Genomic DNA, 15123 nt, shown 5'->3' with positions numbered 1-15123 from the left:
AAGATGAATTTAACTTTTATTAAATAACGTCAAGGTTTCCCTTGGCACCATTCACACGGATCCTCACCCTTATGCATAAAACAAGCCCCGTGCACTTGCATCGGTAGCGGAGAAGAGAGCTACTGCCGCAAACACTGAGAGAGAGGCTCCCGGCCCCGGAGGTCCTCATTCTCGGGCTTTCGGGGCCCTCCCGGGTCTGCGGGACCCACCGGGCTGCCCCGGGGCCCTGCCGCAGGCTGCAGGCGCGTCCTCGCACACAGACGACAGCCACGCGCGGTCACCTGGAGGAGCTGCGCTCTTTGCTCACGCAGTCGTCCTGCGAGGTGGTGTCCCCGTTCCCCACCATGCCGCACGTCCGCCTCTTCTTCCTGCGGTGCATTGTGCCTTCGCCTTCAGAGCCGGACTCGCACTGGACGCAGAAGGAGAAAAACAGGGCATCAGTCGGAGGCAGCCAGGGACTGAAACTGGGCCCTCAGCAGTGAAAGCAGAGTCCTAACCACTGGACACCAGGGAACTCCCTCTAAGCTTATTATTTACCATCCACGGAAATTCCTAACGTGGGCTTTCAGTCTGGAGAATGCTTGAAGTTTAAATCCCGACACCACTGTCCCCAGCTGTGTGATCCTGCATCATTTACTTAACCGAATCTTCAGCTACGTCTCACCCCTAGAGACTACTCTGCGTGCGTGCGTGCAAGTGAAGTTGCTTCAGTCATCCCCGACACTTTGCGACCTTATGAACCATAGTCCGCCAGGTTCCTCTGTCCACAGCATTTTCCAGCAAGAATACTAGAGTGGGTTGAGGGGATCTTTCCAACCCAGGTATGGAACCCGCGTCTCCTACATCTCCTGCACTGGCAGGCGGGTTCCTTACCACTAGCACCACCTGGGAAGCCCAGTGACTGTTTTAACGATTAACAAATGCTTCAGAGCTATAAAAGGGGCAAACCTCACCCCACAGAAGGACTGAGGACAGTGGCAGTTCTTGGAAGAAGAAGGTGAAACACGACCCCCTCTCTTTCCCTTCTGGGGAGGAGGCACAAAGTCCCCTCTGGTTTTTCGAGGGTGCCCTGCCCTGGAGGACTGGGGAGCGAGGGTGACCTCACCTCTGAGTCCGAGTCGGACGAGCTGGAGCTGGAGGAGCTGGAGGAGTCACTGGAGCTGTCGGAGGCGATCCCCGTGGACTCCTGCAGGTCAACGGAGTCAGCCAGGACCGCCAACTCCGGGTGCTCCTGCTTCAAGATCCTAAGGGATGAGACACGTGCTCTCAGTGTGGCGACAGCCACCCACAGAGCCCCAGACTCAGGGCTGAGCCCTGCCTCTGCTAGACGTGCCGGCACGGTGCTGAGGACAGACACGGATGCGCAGGCCGGGCACAGAGCCCCCTGCTGCTCAGGCTTCCCTGAAAGGAAAACCAGCCGCACGCGACTGGCTGCTGCCTAGTGAGCTCAAAAGCCACGCGCGCTGCCCACACGAGGCTGCGCGCCCCTGAGTCAGTCTCGGGAGAAACCATCTCTCTCCCTCGTACTCTTCCCTGCACCTTCCTAGCTGATGTTTTTTAATCTCTCCTTTCCACAGCACAGTGCTCAGTGATGGGAGCTGGGCTCAGTTAACGTTCTATTTGTTAAGAGCAGAAACAATAAGGTTTGTGAGAGGTAAGAAGCGTCGGGTGATAGAGTGGGTCCCCCCTCACTGGAAGGTAAAGCTGGACAGGACTGTCGGGGGGCGGCCGCCAGCCCGCCCCTTAGGGACCTCGTCTGGTGGCCACTGCAACCGAGGACAAAAGACACACTGTTCGGGAAGGCCTTTCGGAAAGACCAGACGGCAGCACACAGAGGCCTGAGGGATGGAGTCAGTGGGCCTCGGACGCCCGAGAGTCCGGGGAGAACAAAGCCACCACCCTTGCTGGCCCTCTCAGCAGGGAGGCTGAGCACTGAGCAAGCCGGGATCCCTCTCTTACCCCGAGAGCTGGTCCCTCCAGGTCAGGGTTGGGACACAGTGGCACGGGGTGGCTGGGGGTGGCTTGCACTGCCGCTGCCCGTGCTGTATCTGTTCTGTGGATAAACAGAGGAGCTAAGTCTCCAGGGCAGTCACCTCACTCACGAGAACCGAAGGTAATAAGTTCAAATGGGGGTAAAGCTTTTGGAATAAGGAAAAGAAAACAACCAAAATCAAACCCAAACAAAAATGGCTTCCTTTGCTAGAGCTAGCTTTGAGGAAACACAAAACCAAAACCAAAAAAACGAAAACAGAAAATGAGGAACAATCCCAGTTATGACCGTGTTCGTTGGGACGCCTGGCCTCGATCAAACGTGCAGTCTGGGCCTGTCACCTCAAGGCTGGCAAGCATCCTGAGAACTGGCCCTGACCTTGGACCCACTCTCTTCTACCCGTGAGGTTTTGCAGCCCCAGTTTTTCCCAGGCCTGAGTTAAACTCAGCACATGTTATAGCAGCAGTAGACTCTTGCCATTTTATCTCTGGGGTAGAAGTTGGAGCAAAAGCAAAAAATAAGAAATCAAAAATGTCTCTCACCTATACCATTTCCTTGACAACTTTGGTCTCCCTCTTACCGTCTTGTGCCAGACAACAGGGAAGTTGGTACTGCTGGCAAAGTTCTGGGTGATGGCAATGGTGGTGTCAAGATTAAGGACAACGTGCCACCAGCCTCCTGAAATCCAACAAATAAACGGTTAAACAGGAATGGGCTCTACACACAATCGCCCTATAACACAAATTTCACATAACATGTAACACAAACTTCTGAAACTGGGCATTCCTGTCCACAAGGGACAGTCTTAAGAGAGCCAGGACCCGGTGTGGTTAGCACTCCTCCTGAGGCAGGAGCCACCACCCACCTGCTTGTGCTAAGTTTCACTGGAGCCTGGCCACGCCTGCTTTCCTGTCCCCTGGGCAGAGCTGAGCCCTTCCGACAGACACCATCCAGCCTGCAGTGCCTAAAATATTTATTCTCTGGCTCTTTTACAGAACAAATGTGTCCAGCCCTGTCCATCCAAAGCTGTGACCAAAACTGTAAAGGCAGCAAGTTCTTCGGTTTCTAGGAAGAGGGTGCATATCTTAAATACCCTCAATTCTAACACTTGGCCTATCAAAACAAAGCGTAATTTTCAGGTGTGGATTTCCCGCCTCTTGGCTTTTAAGTAACTGTTTCCTGACTTAATCCACCCAGTGCTACACTGTGTCAAAAACCCCATTTATGGAAATAAGCACAAGTCACTGAACACACACAAAGACACTGGGTAACTAGTAGGAATAAAAAAGAATAGGCTCTCCAGCAGATACGAAGTTTTTCAATAGTCGTAATACACACAGGCTACAAGAAAGGTGGACAGCAGCCCCCTGAGCCGGAGATTACGCAGCAACACATCACAGTCAGAGGCAGGCCCCAGTCAGTTCACCGGGAGTCAGCCTGCGGAGGGATTTCTTTGACTCACTGTATATAACTGTGCTCAGGAATGACAGATTACTGAAATCAAAGAAAGTATACCTGGTACAAAAACAGTCTCTCCTGGTTTCTGTAAGATTTCCAGGGGTTTGAATTCGGGTGGCCAGGTTGGAAGCTGCGTCCGGGGATAGATGATGTTAAACCAGGTAATAGCTTCATCTTGCTGGTTCCCTCCTTCTTCTCGGGTCACCTTGATGAGCTCCCTAGGCGTGCTGGTAGGGAACAGGCACCAGCGCTTGTGGCCCTGAACTAAGGCATTCCAGGCACTGGTTCCCAGAGGGTCGATGTGGATTCCTGTTCCGGACCGAGGTGGCCCCATCACAAACCACCTAGAGCATGGAGCATCCAAGATGTGCAGTGTGACTTGACTGCATACATGCCACAAACGCAGCTTTCAGTTTTATAGAAATGTTATTTTGAAAACTATGCAAATTCTAATATTTAGAAATGCTGAGTAAATTGTACATGGGCTGATCCCTAACAGAAAAATCACTGATGTGGCTTATTGCTGGACTTTAGCTCTTAAAATGTCCCTTACAGAGACTTTCCCGGTGGTCCAGTGGCTAACACTACGAGCTCCCAATGGAGGGGGCCCAGGTTTGATCCCTGGTCAGGGAACTAGGGACTTCCTTGGTGGCTCAGCAGTAGAGAATCTGCCTCTTAATCCAGGAGACACAGGTTTGATTGAGACGACCCCCTGGAGTAGGAAATGGCAATCTGCTCCCGCATTTTCCCCTGGGAAATCCCATGTACAGGGGAGCCAGGAGAGCTACAGTCCCTGGGGTGGCAAAAAAGTTGGCTACGACTGATCGACTAAACAACAGCAAAAGGGAGCTAAATCCTGCATGCCACAACTTAAAAGAGCCTGCATGCTGCACCAAGACCTGGCACAGCCAAAATAAATAAATATTTAAGTGAAATAAAATGTCCCTTACAGATCACTGGTTCAACTTTGATTGCATGCTTGGATCACGTGAGGAAGCTTTCAAAAATCTGATGCCCAGGCAGCACCAGGCAGGAGTCCCTGGGCAGGTATGGGAAGCCCTCTAAGTTCCATGAGCGACCATGGCAGAACCACTCACTGTTTCAGAAAAAAGATTAGTTGCTGGAGACAAGATTATAACCACATCACTGCCCAGTACTTACCGGTAAGGGGGCCTGCGCTTCTCCCCCGCATACTGGAAAAGGTCATCGGTGAAAAACTTTGGCACCTTGTAGTCTTCCAAAAGTTTCCTTCTTTTGGGGTGTTCCCCGTAGCTGCTGTCAAAGATGTAAAGGGGGCTGTCATCGCGGGTGCTCTCCATGTACTCGATGTAGTATTTCATCTTCATCTTCACCGAGTACCCGTCGTTGTCCTCGCCACACTTGAACTTCTGGTTCCGGTATTTCCTTTTGAGGCGCTCCAGAGTCCACTTCTCCTGCGCAGACCAGCCCTCTTGGGCATTCAGCAGAACCACGGGCTTGTACGGTCTTTCATATCGCTCCACAAATTCTTCCACCGACAGTTGTAAAGCGTCTGCCCTTTCCACATTGTCCTGAGGGAATCAGAAAAGACCCATCGAATTAAAAAAAAGAGAGAGAGAAAGAAAAGCCCGGTGGCAGGTAAGGGTGTTCCCCAAAGCCAATTAGCAATCATAAGCCCAAGGAGCCAGATTCTAGTTCTGGCTCCTCTTAGGGAGGGGAAAGGACTTGCGTGCATTCGGGCACAGCAAACCCATCGCCATCCTACCAAGGAAGCAGGGCTTCGCGTCTCCCACTTGTGGCCTTGAACACCTAGGTTCCCTATGGCCCCGCCGCCCAAAAGGGGTGCAGGGGTGACAGGCCTCGTGGAGGGCGTCAAGGGGGTGCGGCTCCAGCTGTCCTCGGCAGGCGCGGCTGCGGCGAGGAGAAAGGAGGCCCGCGCTGGAACGGGCGCCGACGACCCCGACCTCCGCGGGGTGCGGGCGAGCCCATCGGAACTCCGGGGGCAGTGCTGGGCGGCACCTCTCCGGTCCCGGGAGAGGTGCGCACAGCCCCCGGTGGATGCCCGTGGTCCGCCCGGCCCGCGATCGCGGCCCGCTCACCGCCACGGCCGCCGGGTTCAGTGGGAAGCTCTCGAAGTAGTTGTGCCGGGTCCAGTCCAACGAGTCCTTCAGCTCCGGCCGCGCACTCCTCTTGGCCTCACGGATCCGCTTCTTGCTCTTGTGGTTCATCCTGCAGGGTCACCACCAGCTGGTTCCGCGACGACCTCAGCGCAGCTCGCTTCCTGCCACCAATGCGCCGCTCCCCTCTCCGCACACACACACACACCCAGACTAGGGCGACGGCAGCACCAAGACGCCCTTCGCTCCGGCCCGGCGCCTTTAAAGTCGCCTTCCAGAAGATTCACTCCCTAACCACCTTCCGAGCCTCCGGTTGGACGAGTGGCTGCCGTCTTCCCCCACCTCCGGCCTCTCGCGATAAGCCATTGGCCTCTGCGTCTCCAGGCCCAGCCCTCACACAGACCGGATATCCGCCATGTTGGGAAGGTCAGCCCAGTCGAGCTACCTCTTCGTTGCGGCCCCGCCTCTCCCGCGTCCGCTTCCTGTTCGTCACTTCCGGCAGCGAAGGGTGTCTCTTTTGGCTCTCTTCCGGCCGGCTACCCGCCCGCTGTACCTGTTCTGTGTGTCTCGTTTGCCTGGTGTTGGGGTCTGTTCTCGCCGCGTGGTCATTTCGTCGCTCGAGGGGTGCTTCCCCCGCTTGCTGTCGGGTAGTAGCGACCTGAAGTGCGCCGGGGAGACGGCCCGAGCAGACCCGGGGGCCCTCGCGCGTGCAGCTTGGCAGCCTGGCGGCCCGGCGCCCTCCCCTGCTCCCGGCCCGCACGGAGGCCACCGACTCCTCTTCGGACGAGGGTGGCCTCCGAGGGCAAGTGGTCCGGGCCCAGCGCTTTCGGTTCTCGGAGGGGCCGGGTCTGGGAGATGAGGGGGCCGTACTGGAAGTGTGCGTCCCGCAGGTGCGTGCCAAGGCACCCACCGGGAATCGCCTTAGCGCGGTAGTGTTTCTCAGCCGGCCTGGGGCTGTAGGGAGGAGTATAGGAGAGGGGGTCAGGGGCTTTTTCATTCAGCCTTCGGGTGAACCCGCAGAGCCAAACGGTTTGCTATGAAGCCTTTTGGCAGATTAAATGTCGAGAAGGGGAACCTCTCCGTACCTAATACTTCTTGCTGGGAAAGTGACATTCTTCACACCTAATTTTTTTAATCTTGTTGAAGGGCGTGTTAACTGAGATTTATCTGGGACAGGGGATTCCAACTCTCATTAATCAAATAAAGTTTCTGGGGCCTGGTCTTGCTTCCTTTCAGCTCATGCCTGCCCCCAAATTCTCAATAGCAATTATACGTCCGGTTTTTCAAAGCGTTTTCACGTTGCAGCGTTTCATTTGATTTTAACAGCAGCTGGTGGGGTAGACATTGGCAGCAACGGTTTTGAATATGAGAAACAGGTTAAGGGTTGAAGGCTGGAGTGGAATCCATCTCTGGCAGTCTCTAAAAGCCTTCGTGTTAAAATTCCCCTTTGGATTTCTTCCCAGATTGAGGAAGTGGATGAAGATACACCTTGTGAAAAGATACACCTTTACTATAAAAAAATGTTGTAATTGGGGTATTGTTGAAGATATGTCTTTTTTCTTTTAATTACCTAAATCTGGATAACTTACACTTCAGATCAGAACTCCTTCATTGTACTCCTGGGTAAAATCCACCAGGGCAGGCATTTTTGTTTTATTTTATGTTTTATTGTATTTATTTAGAAACACTCACAGACAAGAGTGGGCCATTTCAGTGGGCGAGTGCAGCCTGAGCACTCAGATTTTTGTTGAATGATTATGTTCAGACCTTCAGTTCCTTCACCTTTGGTATCTTTACCTTTTCAGCCTATCACCCTGGGAGGGGCACCCATTACGAAACAGACTTGCAGTTTTGCAGTTAAACAGTCACTAGCTTTGTATACTTTGTACTAACTAGTTTTCATTGAATTTTCCTGACATTCTATGAAGATAGTGCTTTGGAGTTGAGGAAACGGAAGCACAGGTTGAGTAACTTGAGTGAGGTTACACAGCTAGTATTGATAAATTACATTTCTCAAGTTTGAACTCAGGCAGGCTTATATCAGAGTTGTGAGCTATGTTGCCTTGCCTACCTAAATACCATGCTCATGATTCAGTGCCTCCGCAAAGGCTTTACAAGTTGCCTGCCTTCCTAACTCCAGGACTCAGCTCTACTCAGACATCATCTGAGATGTCATCCTAGAATCACCCTGTTCCTCCTCAGCGTTAGCACGTTCCTGCCTGTGCTGTCGCTCAGTTTTGTCTCTGTGACCCCATGGGCTGTAGCCCGCCAGCTTCCTCTGTCCAGGCCATTTCCCAGCAAGAGTACTGGAGTGGGTAACCATTTCCTTCTCCAGGGGATCTTCCCAACCCAGGGATCAAAGCCTGGCCTTCTGCATTGCAGGTGGCTTCTTTACCATCTGAGCCACCAGGGGAGCCCATTACCAGGTTATGCCTAGCTTAAAACCCTCCAGTATCTTCTCACTGCACTTAAATAAAAAGCTAAACTTCCTGTGGCCTACCAGGCACCACAAGTCTGGTCTTTGCTTTCCCTCTGACCTATGCTTGTACTATGCAACCCTGCCTCCAGCCCTCAGGCCCACACTGCCAGGGAGAGGGCCCCGGGGAGGCCTTGGCCTTTGCCTGAATCATCCTCTCCCTATCTTGTGCAACCACCTTGTGGTCACTGCCCACCCCCATTACTCTCACATCACCCTGTTACACTGTGCTGGTAGCATTACTGAAAATACTTGCTTGTTGTCTCTCCACAGTAAGATACACACACACACACACACACATATATATACACATATTCCATGAGTTACATCCTCAGCCTAAAATAGCCACTAAGCCACAAGCCACTCAGGCCCTGGATAAATTCTAGTTGAGTAAGTGAATTATGAAGAATGCTTATCACAAAAAGGAAAAAAAAGTGCTTATCACATTGTATTATAGTTTTATATTCCCTCTCCCCCACCCAAGGGGCTTCTCTGATGGCTCAGTTGGTAAAAGAATCCACCTGCAATGCAGGAGACCCTGGTCCAATTCTTGGGTCGGGAAGATCCACTGGAGAAAGGATAGGCTACCCTCTCCAATATTCTCGGGCTTCCCTTGTGGCTCAGCTGGTAAAGAATCTGCCTGCAATGTGGGAGGCCTGTGTTGGGAAGATCCCCTGGAGAAGGGAAAGGCTACCTACTCCAGTATTCTGGCCTGGACAGTTCCATGGACTATAGTCCAGGGGTTGCAGAGTCGGACATGACTGAGCAACTTTCACTTCACTTACCCACCCATAGAATGTAAACTAGAGAACAAGGAATTGTCATTTTTGTAATGGATGCCAGTGCCAGGCACTCAGTAATTGCTGTATAAATATTCTGAGTTCCAGCATGTTATTTATGGCATACAAAAAATTTCTTTTCAGGTCCTGCATCTTCAATATGGAATGTATGTTTGGCCCTGTGCTGTGGTCCTGGCCCAGTACTTGTGGTTTCACAGAGGATCTCTGCCAGGCAAGGCTGTCTTAGAGGTAAAAGTGCCCTTGAGGTTTGCAAAAATCCTAGATTATAAGTCTGTATGCTGGTTATTGGGTTTCGTTAGATATCTATTTTTAAGTCAGGGATGATGTGGCCAGTCTCCATGGCAGGTGAGTTAAAAACACTTTAAAGTGTAAGTGAAACCCATTGACTAATCTTAAGGAACCTTGGCGTGGAAGCAGTCTTTGAGGCCATCTTTCTAGGGTGTCCCAACAGGGTCATCCAGGCTCTACTATACCACTGCAGCCTTTCTCGAAAAATGGCTTTCATCTTTGGAAATCTTGAGATTAGTTTTAAAATGTATCCAGTGCTTTCTCACTACTCCACCTGGCTTAAGACTGCTGAAGGCTTACAGAAGTAAACAAGTCGTTTGCAGAAACGGTACTATGCTTAAACCCAAAGGCTGAAGACAAACCAGCAGCTTAAGGACACCTCTTAACTTTTGCAAAAGCATGTAAATGAAATGAAGGCATTTGGTGCATAATTCAGGCTCAAAGTAGTGATGGTTTTTAGCTACTCAAAAAAGGTCGGGAATCTGAGTGTTGATCCTTGAACAGGAAGCATGTTTCAATCCATAGCAATAGTAATTTTATGTAAGGATTTCTTGGTATTATGCAAAGTATGTTTAAGTTCTTTGCTGTTCTAAAGACCCAACTAGAAAAATCCCAAGTCATGCTGTAGACCTGTCAGACTTTAGCCATGTAAGTTATTTAAAATTGGTAGTAATTTAATGGCTGGTTGTACATTCAAGTCACCCACTGAGCTTCTAGAGACCTGGTGTCGTCATTATTAGGAGCTCCTTATAGATCATGAGAACCAAGTGACTGAAGGTCACTATAGTGCTATAATGCCCTGGACATCCTGAACAATGGAACTGCTCAAGATATGCTCCCACTTGGAAGTGGTTGATCCTCAAACAGCTCAGTGATTGGAGCACCCACCCTCCACAAGACTCAAAATCCACATACAACAGGTGGTTGTTCCCACACCCCAGGACTCAAGAAACTGGATTGCAGAGTCCTAGTTATCCGGATCAGTCGCTCAGTCGTGTCCGACTCTTTGGGACCCCATGAATCGCAGCACGCCAGGCCTCCCTGTCCATCACCAGCTCCCGGAGTTTACTCAGACTCATGTCCATCAAGTCGGTGATGCCATCCAGGCATCTCATCCTCTGTCGTCCCCTTCTCCTCCTGCACCCAATCCCTCCCAGCATCAGTCTTTTCCAATGAGTCAACTCTTCACATGAGGTGGCCAAAGTACTGGAGTTTCAGCTTTAGGATCATTCCTTCCCAAGAAATGCCAGGGCTGATCTCCTTCAGAATGGACTGGTTGGTTATACACCCTCCCAATTCAAACCTGTAGTTGCAGTTGAGGGCCCTTTAAAATGCTGAAATAGACCAACTCCTTTGACCCAGTTAGAACTGTCAAGTTTAAAGGGAGTAAAGCAGTGTTGAATGGAGTTTTATAGACATGGAAAATTCAAATTTACACATTGACCCTGTACTTAAAGGCCAATGCATGAAATGAGAAATCATTTGCCAAGATCCACAACTTGTTGCAGTTCTAAGCAAAACCTTTAAACTTGTTACTAGATTGGTGCTGGAGTGAGCCTTCCAGGAATTGTGGCTGCAAAATGTGGTGCTGAAGTTACACTGTCAGACAGTTCAGAGTTGCCTCACTGCCTAGCAATCTGTCGGGAAAGCTGCCAAATGAATAATCTGCCTCAGGTCCATGTTGTAGGACTCACCTGGGGTCATGTATCTCGGGATCTTCTGGCTCTACCACCACAAGACATTATTCTTGCATCTGATGTATTCTTTGAACCAGAAGGTAAACCTTTTTTTCTTCTCGGTAGTCAATTTAACCACAGATACAATGGAATTAAAAGTCTATTAAGAAGTCTTTTCTTCCCAGACTTTGAGGACATTCTAACTACAGTTTACTTTTTGATGCAGAAGAACCCCAAAGTCAAATTGTGGTCTACTTACCAGGTAAGAAGGTAAGCCTGAATCCTGGTTTACTCCCAGTTTTATTAAAGTTAATGCAAGCGTTACTACTCATTCAGTGTCTAACTTAAGGATAAAATGAGAACATATCTAAAGTAAAACAAGAAAAGCTTGGTTTTTTAAAAGTAATTTATTTTTTTCAGTGCTGACTGGTCACTTGAAGCTTTGCTCTACAAGTGGGACATGAAATGTGTCCACATTCCTCTGGAATCTTTTGGTGCAGACAAAGAAGATATAGCAGAATCTGCCCTTCCAGGAAGACATACTGTTGAAATGCTGGTCATCTCCTTTGCAAAGGACAATCTGAATTACACCTAAAAACTGTTTTGGGACAATGTCAATACTGCTTAGCAACCTGGCAAGCTAACTGTGTGACTCAGACCACTTCAGCTTCTTGAGTACAGTGGGTTTGAAAATGGTCAGATCTGCTGGCTTTAGACTGTGACGGGTCACATAACCGTTAAGACAAAAATTAAAACTATAAGAAAAAGGACCTGGACTGTTCCTAAATTATTAAAATAGGGCATAAATTAGATTATAAGAAGGGGGTTATTCAACTTTTAACAAAGTGCTACCTTAGAGCATTGAGGAGAGTGGGTGCTGAACTGTCATTTCCACTTTTTAACTTAGGGGGTAAAAAAAATCAACTACCAAACATTCACTTTCATTCTATACAGTCAGTAACATTCACAAGATAATTGCACAGGTCTTTCAAATAAATGAGAAGGGAAAAAAGACCAACACATATTCTGAGAAAAGCTAACACCAAGAAAACGTTTTAATTAAACTACAGAAACAATGGCTATAGTACAGAATATTCATGAGCAAAAAGATACACCATGTTATAAGTACTTACAAAATTACAAACCATTTGTTTGCTTCCTTAACATTTTCCATATTTTAAGTTCGTACATGAAGATGATCAGATTTACCATTTTGGGGGGGAAGAGGAAGAAAAAAAAAAAGGTGTATTTATCATCGCTAGATGTGCTCACTGTATGCTCCATTATTTATATGCAAGGCCCGGGTGACTGGAAGTGCAGTTGTCAGGCATTTTAATAAACTGGACAGCCATTTGTTTCTGCACGACAAGGCATCTTTACACAGGAGCAATCAGGAGAAAACAGGAAACAGCCAAGCACTCTGCACTGCAACACGCCACCTTAACAGCTAACCAGCATTACTCAACTGCTACACAACTGCGCCTAGTGCACAAAAATACATAAGAGAAGAGATTAGAATTGTGTTTGGTAAACAATCCTTCCCAAAAAAAAAAAATAAAAATCAAGTCTTTTCACCTGAAAAGTCTTTATACAAATTTGGGTTCTGTTTACCATTTAGACCTGAAGGTAAATAACATATACAAATAAATTTACACCAACTTTTGTAGGTTTTTAATTTTAAGGTAGGAAGGCAATGTTGAGTCAATCTCTTGACAGCTTTAGACTGTGCGTAATGGCTGCACACGTTTCCTTAAAAGTCAGGAGGCCACAAATTAGGTTACCAATCTGTTTAATTCCAAACAAAAAAAGTCAGCACTATATAAACAAAAAGGAAAATTTACCTCAAATATCCAAGTCAATAATGAAATCTGAAGTCGTTCACCTTACTAAATTACAAGAAATTTGAATAACAGCAAAAAAATGGCACATAAAATGAGTTTGCCACCTGAGGCAAAGCTTAAAACAAGTAAAAAGTTAGACAAAATGTTACAAAATAACCTTTTCAATAGCCAGTTGCTTGTTCCAAGGACTCTTCTGATGGACTGAGTACTACCGAGTAAGTGGTCCTTTCCCCCAAGTCCTCCTTTATGTTGCTTGTCGACACATCTAGGTTTGAAAAGAAACAAGCTCAGTTTACCTTCTATTAACAAAATCACCAAAAGTGCACATGGTTTCAATTTCAGTACTTACTAAGGATCTGGTGAAACCAGTAGGTTACAGAAAGGTTCCAACCAGCCATTATCCATTTTTTAAAGGCCCAATTAGGAAAATTTCACAAAGGTTACCATCAGCACTAAAAACGTGTGTTTAGCTTATGTATTCTTGGCCAAATGACCAAGGTGAAAAATGGTAAGGGGGGAAAAAAGAAGAAAAAAAAAAAAAAAAAAAAAGGAGGGGGGGGAGGGTTGGGCTGTATCCAAACAAAACAATTAGTCAGTATATTTTAAGTTTTTAGTTTTCAAATGAAACCATTGGCATTTTAGAATGCTTTAACATCTGAGCTACTTAGGGCCCTTTCCTTTTAAAAAATAGGACCAAACAATTTGAGAGTTAAAGACACACTATCCTTTCCCCACCCAGTGCAATCAATACCTGTAAACTTTTGATTCCAAAAGTTCATTGCTTCTTTTTCGCAATTCGTTTGCCACATCCATTAGAATATGAAGTCCCAGTCAGTACAACAATAGTTGAACTGATTGTTTTCTCTAAGAGGATAGTGCATCTTTAACATTTAAAGACAAACCTGCTCCAATACACGCCCACAGAAACTGGTCCCTGGAGGATCAGCCAAATCAGTTAAAATCTGCAATACTGGCCAATATTCTTTTATCAAACAGGAGACCGCAGCTTTAAAGGGGAAAATGCAGACGTTGGATAAAAACAGCAAGAAATAGTCATTTTCATTAATAGGTCTCAAAACAGTTCATGAAACAGCCATTATCTAAGCTTTATACACATCCTTTCTGCAGACCCCTCTTCAGTATAACTCCCAAAGCTGAGTTAGCTCAGAGCAGTACTCCTAACATCAGGAGCCATTTTTATGTTAATACGGAACAAAACAACTATTCCAAACCCCATTTCTGAATTCGGGCCGTGAAGTCTCGGAGTCGCGCGAACCTTACCATTTGCTTAAGAGGACACCGCTCCTTCCTCTTCCGGAGACTTGGGAGGACTCTTGGATCGCGACCTGGACTTGGATTCCCTCTTGGACACGGGTGGAGGACTCCTGGACCTAGACCTGGATCTGGACCGCGAGCGAGATCTGGAGACCGACGAGGACTTGGACTTGGATCTTCGCGCCGATCTGGACTTGGAGGTGGATCGCGATCTTGAGCGAGTGCGGGACCGGGACTTGGAGCGGCTGTAGCGAGATCGACTCCGGGACCTGGACCGGCTCCGACTCCGGGATCTGCTGCGGCGACGCCGCCTAGGGCTGCGGACAGGGACAGCGGCGCGTCAGGGTTCGGCGGCCCCGCCCGCGTGCTCCCGCCCGCCCAGGCCGCCATTATCTCGCCGCCAGACGCCATTTCCCTGGTCGCGAGGCCGGGTCCCCGCCCTCCCGCGCCCCGCCGACTCGGCCCGACCGCCACCACGTGTCCCCGTAGGCCTTTGTGATGCAGCCAGGCCCTCCCGGAGCCCCGGCCGCGACTCCCGCCTGCTTACCTGCGGCTCCGACGTCCGTAGCCGCCGCCCCCGTACCTGCGGGGCGGGGGGCCCCGGCGGCTATGGTGCGAATCCGGGGGGCGGCCGTAGCGCGCCATCTGCACCCGCAGCTCGCGGCCGTCCAGTACGGCTCCGTCCATGGCATCCATGGCGTCCTCGGCGTCGCGCTTGTCGTGGAAGCGGACGAAGGCGAAGCCGCGGGACTCCTTGGTGTAGCGGTCCCGCGGGATGTACACATCGCCGACGCGCCCGTACTTCTCGAACACGCGCCTCAGGGTGTCGGGTGAGGTGCGGTAGGTTAGGTTATCCACCTTGAGAGAGGTCATGCCCTCCACATCGGGAGGCGGGCGACCGTAACTCATGGCTCTGGAAAGTCGGGCCGGGGCTGCGCGCAGACGAACTAATGCCCCGGCGGGCCCACGCGCTCGGCTGCAGCGGCAGCGGTTTCCTCAGGTTAGCTCGGCTCGACGCCGCGCCTCTTTCCTGGCGGTTGGTTTCCGCGTGCAGACGTTTCGAAAGGCCGAACTGGAAAAGTCCACAAGAGAAGGGCCCAACCGACTCCACCAGAGAAGCAACTGGGCCGGCGGTGGCTGCAGCGCCCGTTTATATCCCTCCTCACAAAATGGCGCCCGCGCCACCCGGAAATGAATCTTCTGATTGGCTCATCTCACCCCGC

At 49.5% G+C, this 15123-nt stretch overlaps 3 protein-coding genes across 18 annotated transcripts; 1 reads left to right on the top strand and 2 right to left on the bottom strand.

Moving 5' to 3' along the window:
* On the bottom strand, positions 1 to 5812 carry JMJD6 (jumonji domain containing 6, arginine demethylase and lysine hydroxylase). 5 transcript variants are annotated; one of them, NM_001034320.2, is made up of 6 exons: positions 5527 to 5812; positions 4610 to 4998; positions 3506 to 3792; positions 2533 to 2668; positions 1106 to 1244; positions 1 to 409 (listed from the first exon to the last, which is right to left on the bottom strand). In NM_001034320.2, the coding sequence occupies exons 1-6, from the start codon at positions 5653 to 5655 to the stop codon at positions 278 to 280; spliced, it is 1212 nt and encodes a 403-aa protein (NP_001029492.2). In that variant the 5' UTR covers positions 5656 to 5812; the 3' UTR covers positions 1 to 277. The 5 variants fall into 5 exon arrangements, with proteins under 5 accessions (NP_001029492.2, XP_059733852.1, XP_005221233.1 ...); XM_059877869.1 differs by lacking the exon at positions 1 to 409 and adding an exon at positions 1960 to 2053 and having other exon boundaries at positions 1120 to 1244; positions 5527 to 5807; XM_005221176.5 differs by lacking the exon at positions 1 to 409 and adding an exon at positions 1960 to 2048 and having other exon boundaries at positions 1154 to 1244; positions 5527 to 5807.
* A 39-nt stretch (positions 5813 to 5851) lies between these two features.
* On the top strand, positions 5852 to 12349 carry METTL23 (methyltransferase like 23). Of its 7 annotated transcripts, none has more exons than XM_005221125.5 (5): positions 6031 to 6130; positions 8944 to 9048; positions 10648 to 10885; positions 10970 to 11054; positions 11205 to 12349. In XM_005221125.5, exons 2-5 carry the CDS (start codon positions 8965 to 8967, stop codon positions 11377 to 11379), a joined length of 582 nt encoding a protein of 193 aa, XP_005221182.1. In that variant the 5' UTR covers positions 6031 to 6130; positions 8944 to 8964; the 3' UTR covers positions 11380 to 12349. The 7 variants fall into 7 exon arrangements, with proteins under 7 accessions (XP_059733667.1, XP_059733664.1, XP_005221182.1 ...); XM_005221124.5 differs by lacking the exon at positions 6031 to 6130 and adding an exon at positions 6211 to 6434; NM_001205508.1 differs by lacking the exon at positions 6031 to 6130 and adding an exon at positions 6380 to 6473 and having other exon boundaries at positions 11205 to 11724.
* On the bottom strand, positions 11809 to 15024 carry SRSF2 (serine and arginine rich splicing factor 2). 6 transcript variants are annotated; one of them, XR_238810.4, is made up of 5 exons: positions 14448 to 15024; positions 13907 to 14217; positions 13528 to 13631; positions 12783 to 12890; positions 11809 to 12266 (listed from the first exon to the last, which is right to left on the bottom strand). XR_238810.4 is itself a non-coding variant. In NM_001434995.1 (3 exons), the coding sequence occupies exons 1-2, from the start codon at positions 14807 to 14809 to the stop codon at positions 13914 to 13916; spliced, it is 666 nt and encodes a 221-aa protein (NP_001421924.1). In that variant the 5' UTR covers positions 14810 to 15024; the 3' UTR covers positions 11809 to 12890; positions 13907 to 13913. The 6 variants fall into 6 exon arrangements, 2 of the variants coding, with proteins under 2 accessions (NP_001421924.1, XP_005221227.1); XR_238808.4 differs by having other exon boundaries at positions 11809 to 12890; NR_198882.1 differs by lacking the exon at positions 13528 to 13631.
* Positions 15025 to 15123: the final 99 nt, after the last annotated feature.

The sequence above is a fragment of the Bos taurus genome, chromosome 19 (assembly GCF_002263795.3).
Source record: "Bos taurus isolate L1 Dominette 01449 registration number 42190680 breed Hereford chromosome 19, ARS-UCD2.0, whole genome shotgun sequence".
In the NCBI taxonomy this organism is placed as follows: Eukaryota; Metazoa; Chordata; class Mammalia; order Artiodactyla; family Bovidae; genus Bos; species Bos taurus.
Note: the sequence above shows the minus strand (reverse complement) of the source record. Positions and strands in the feature narration are given on the sequence as shown.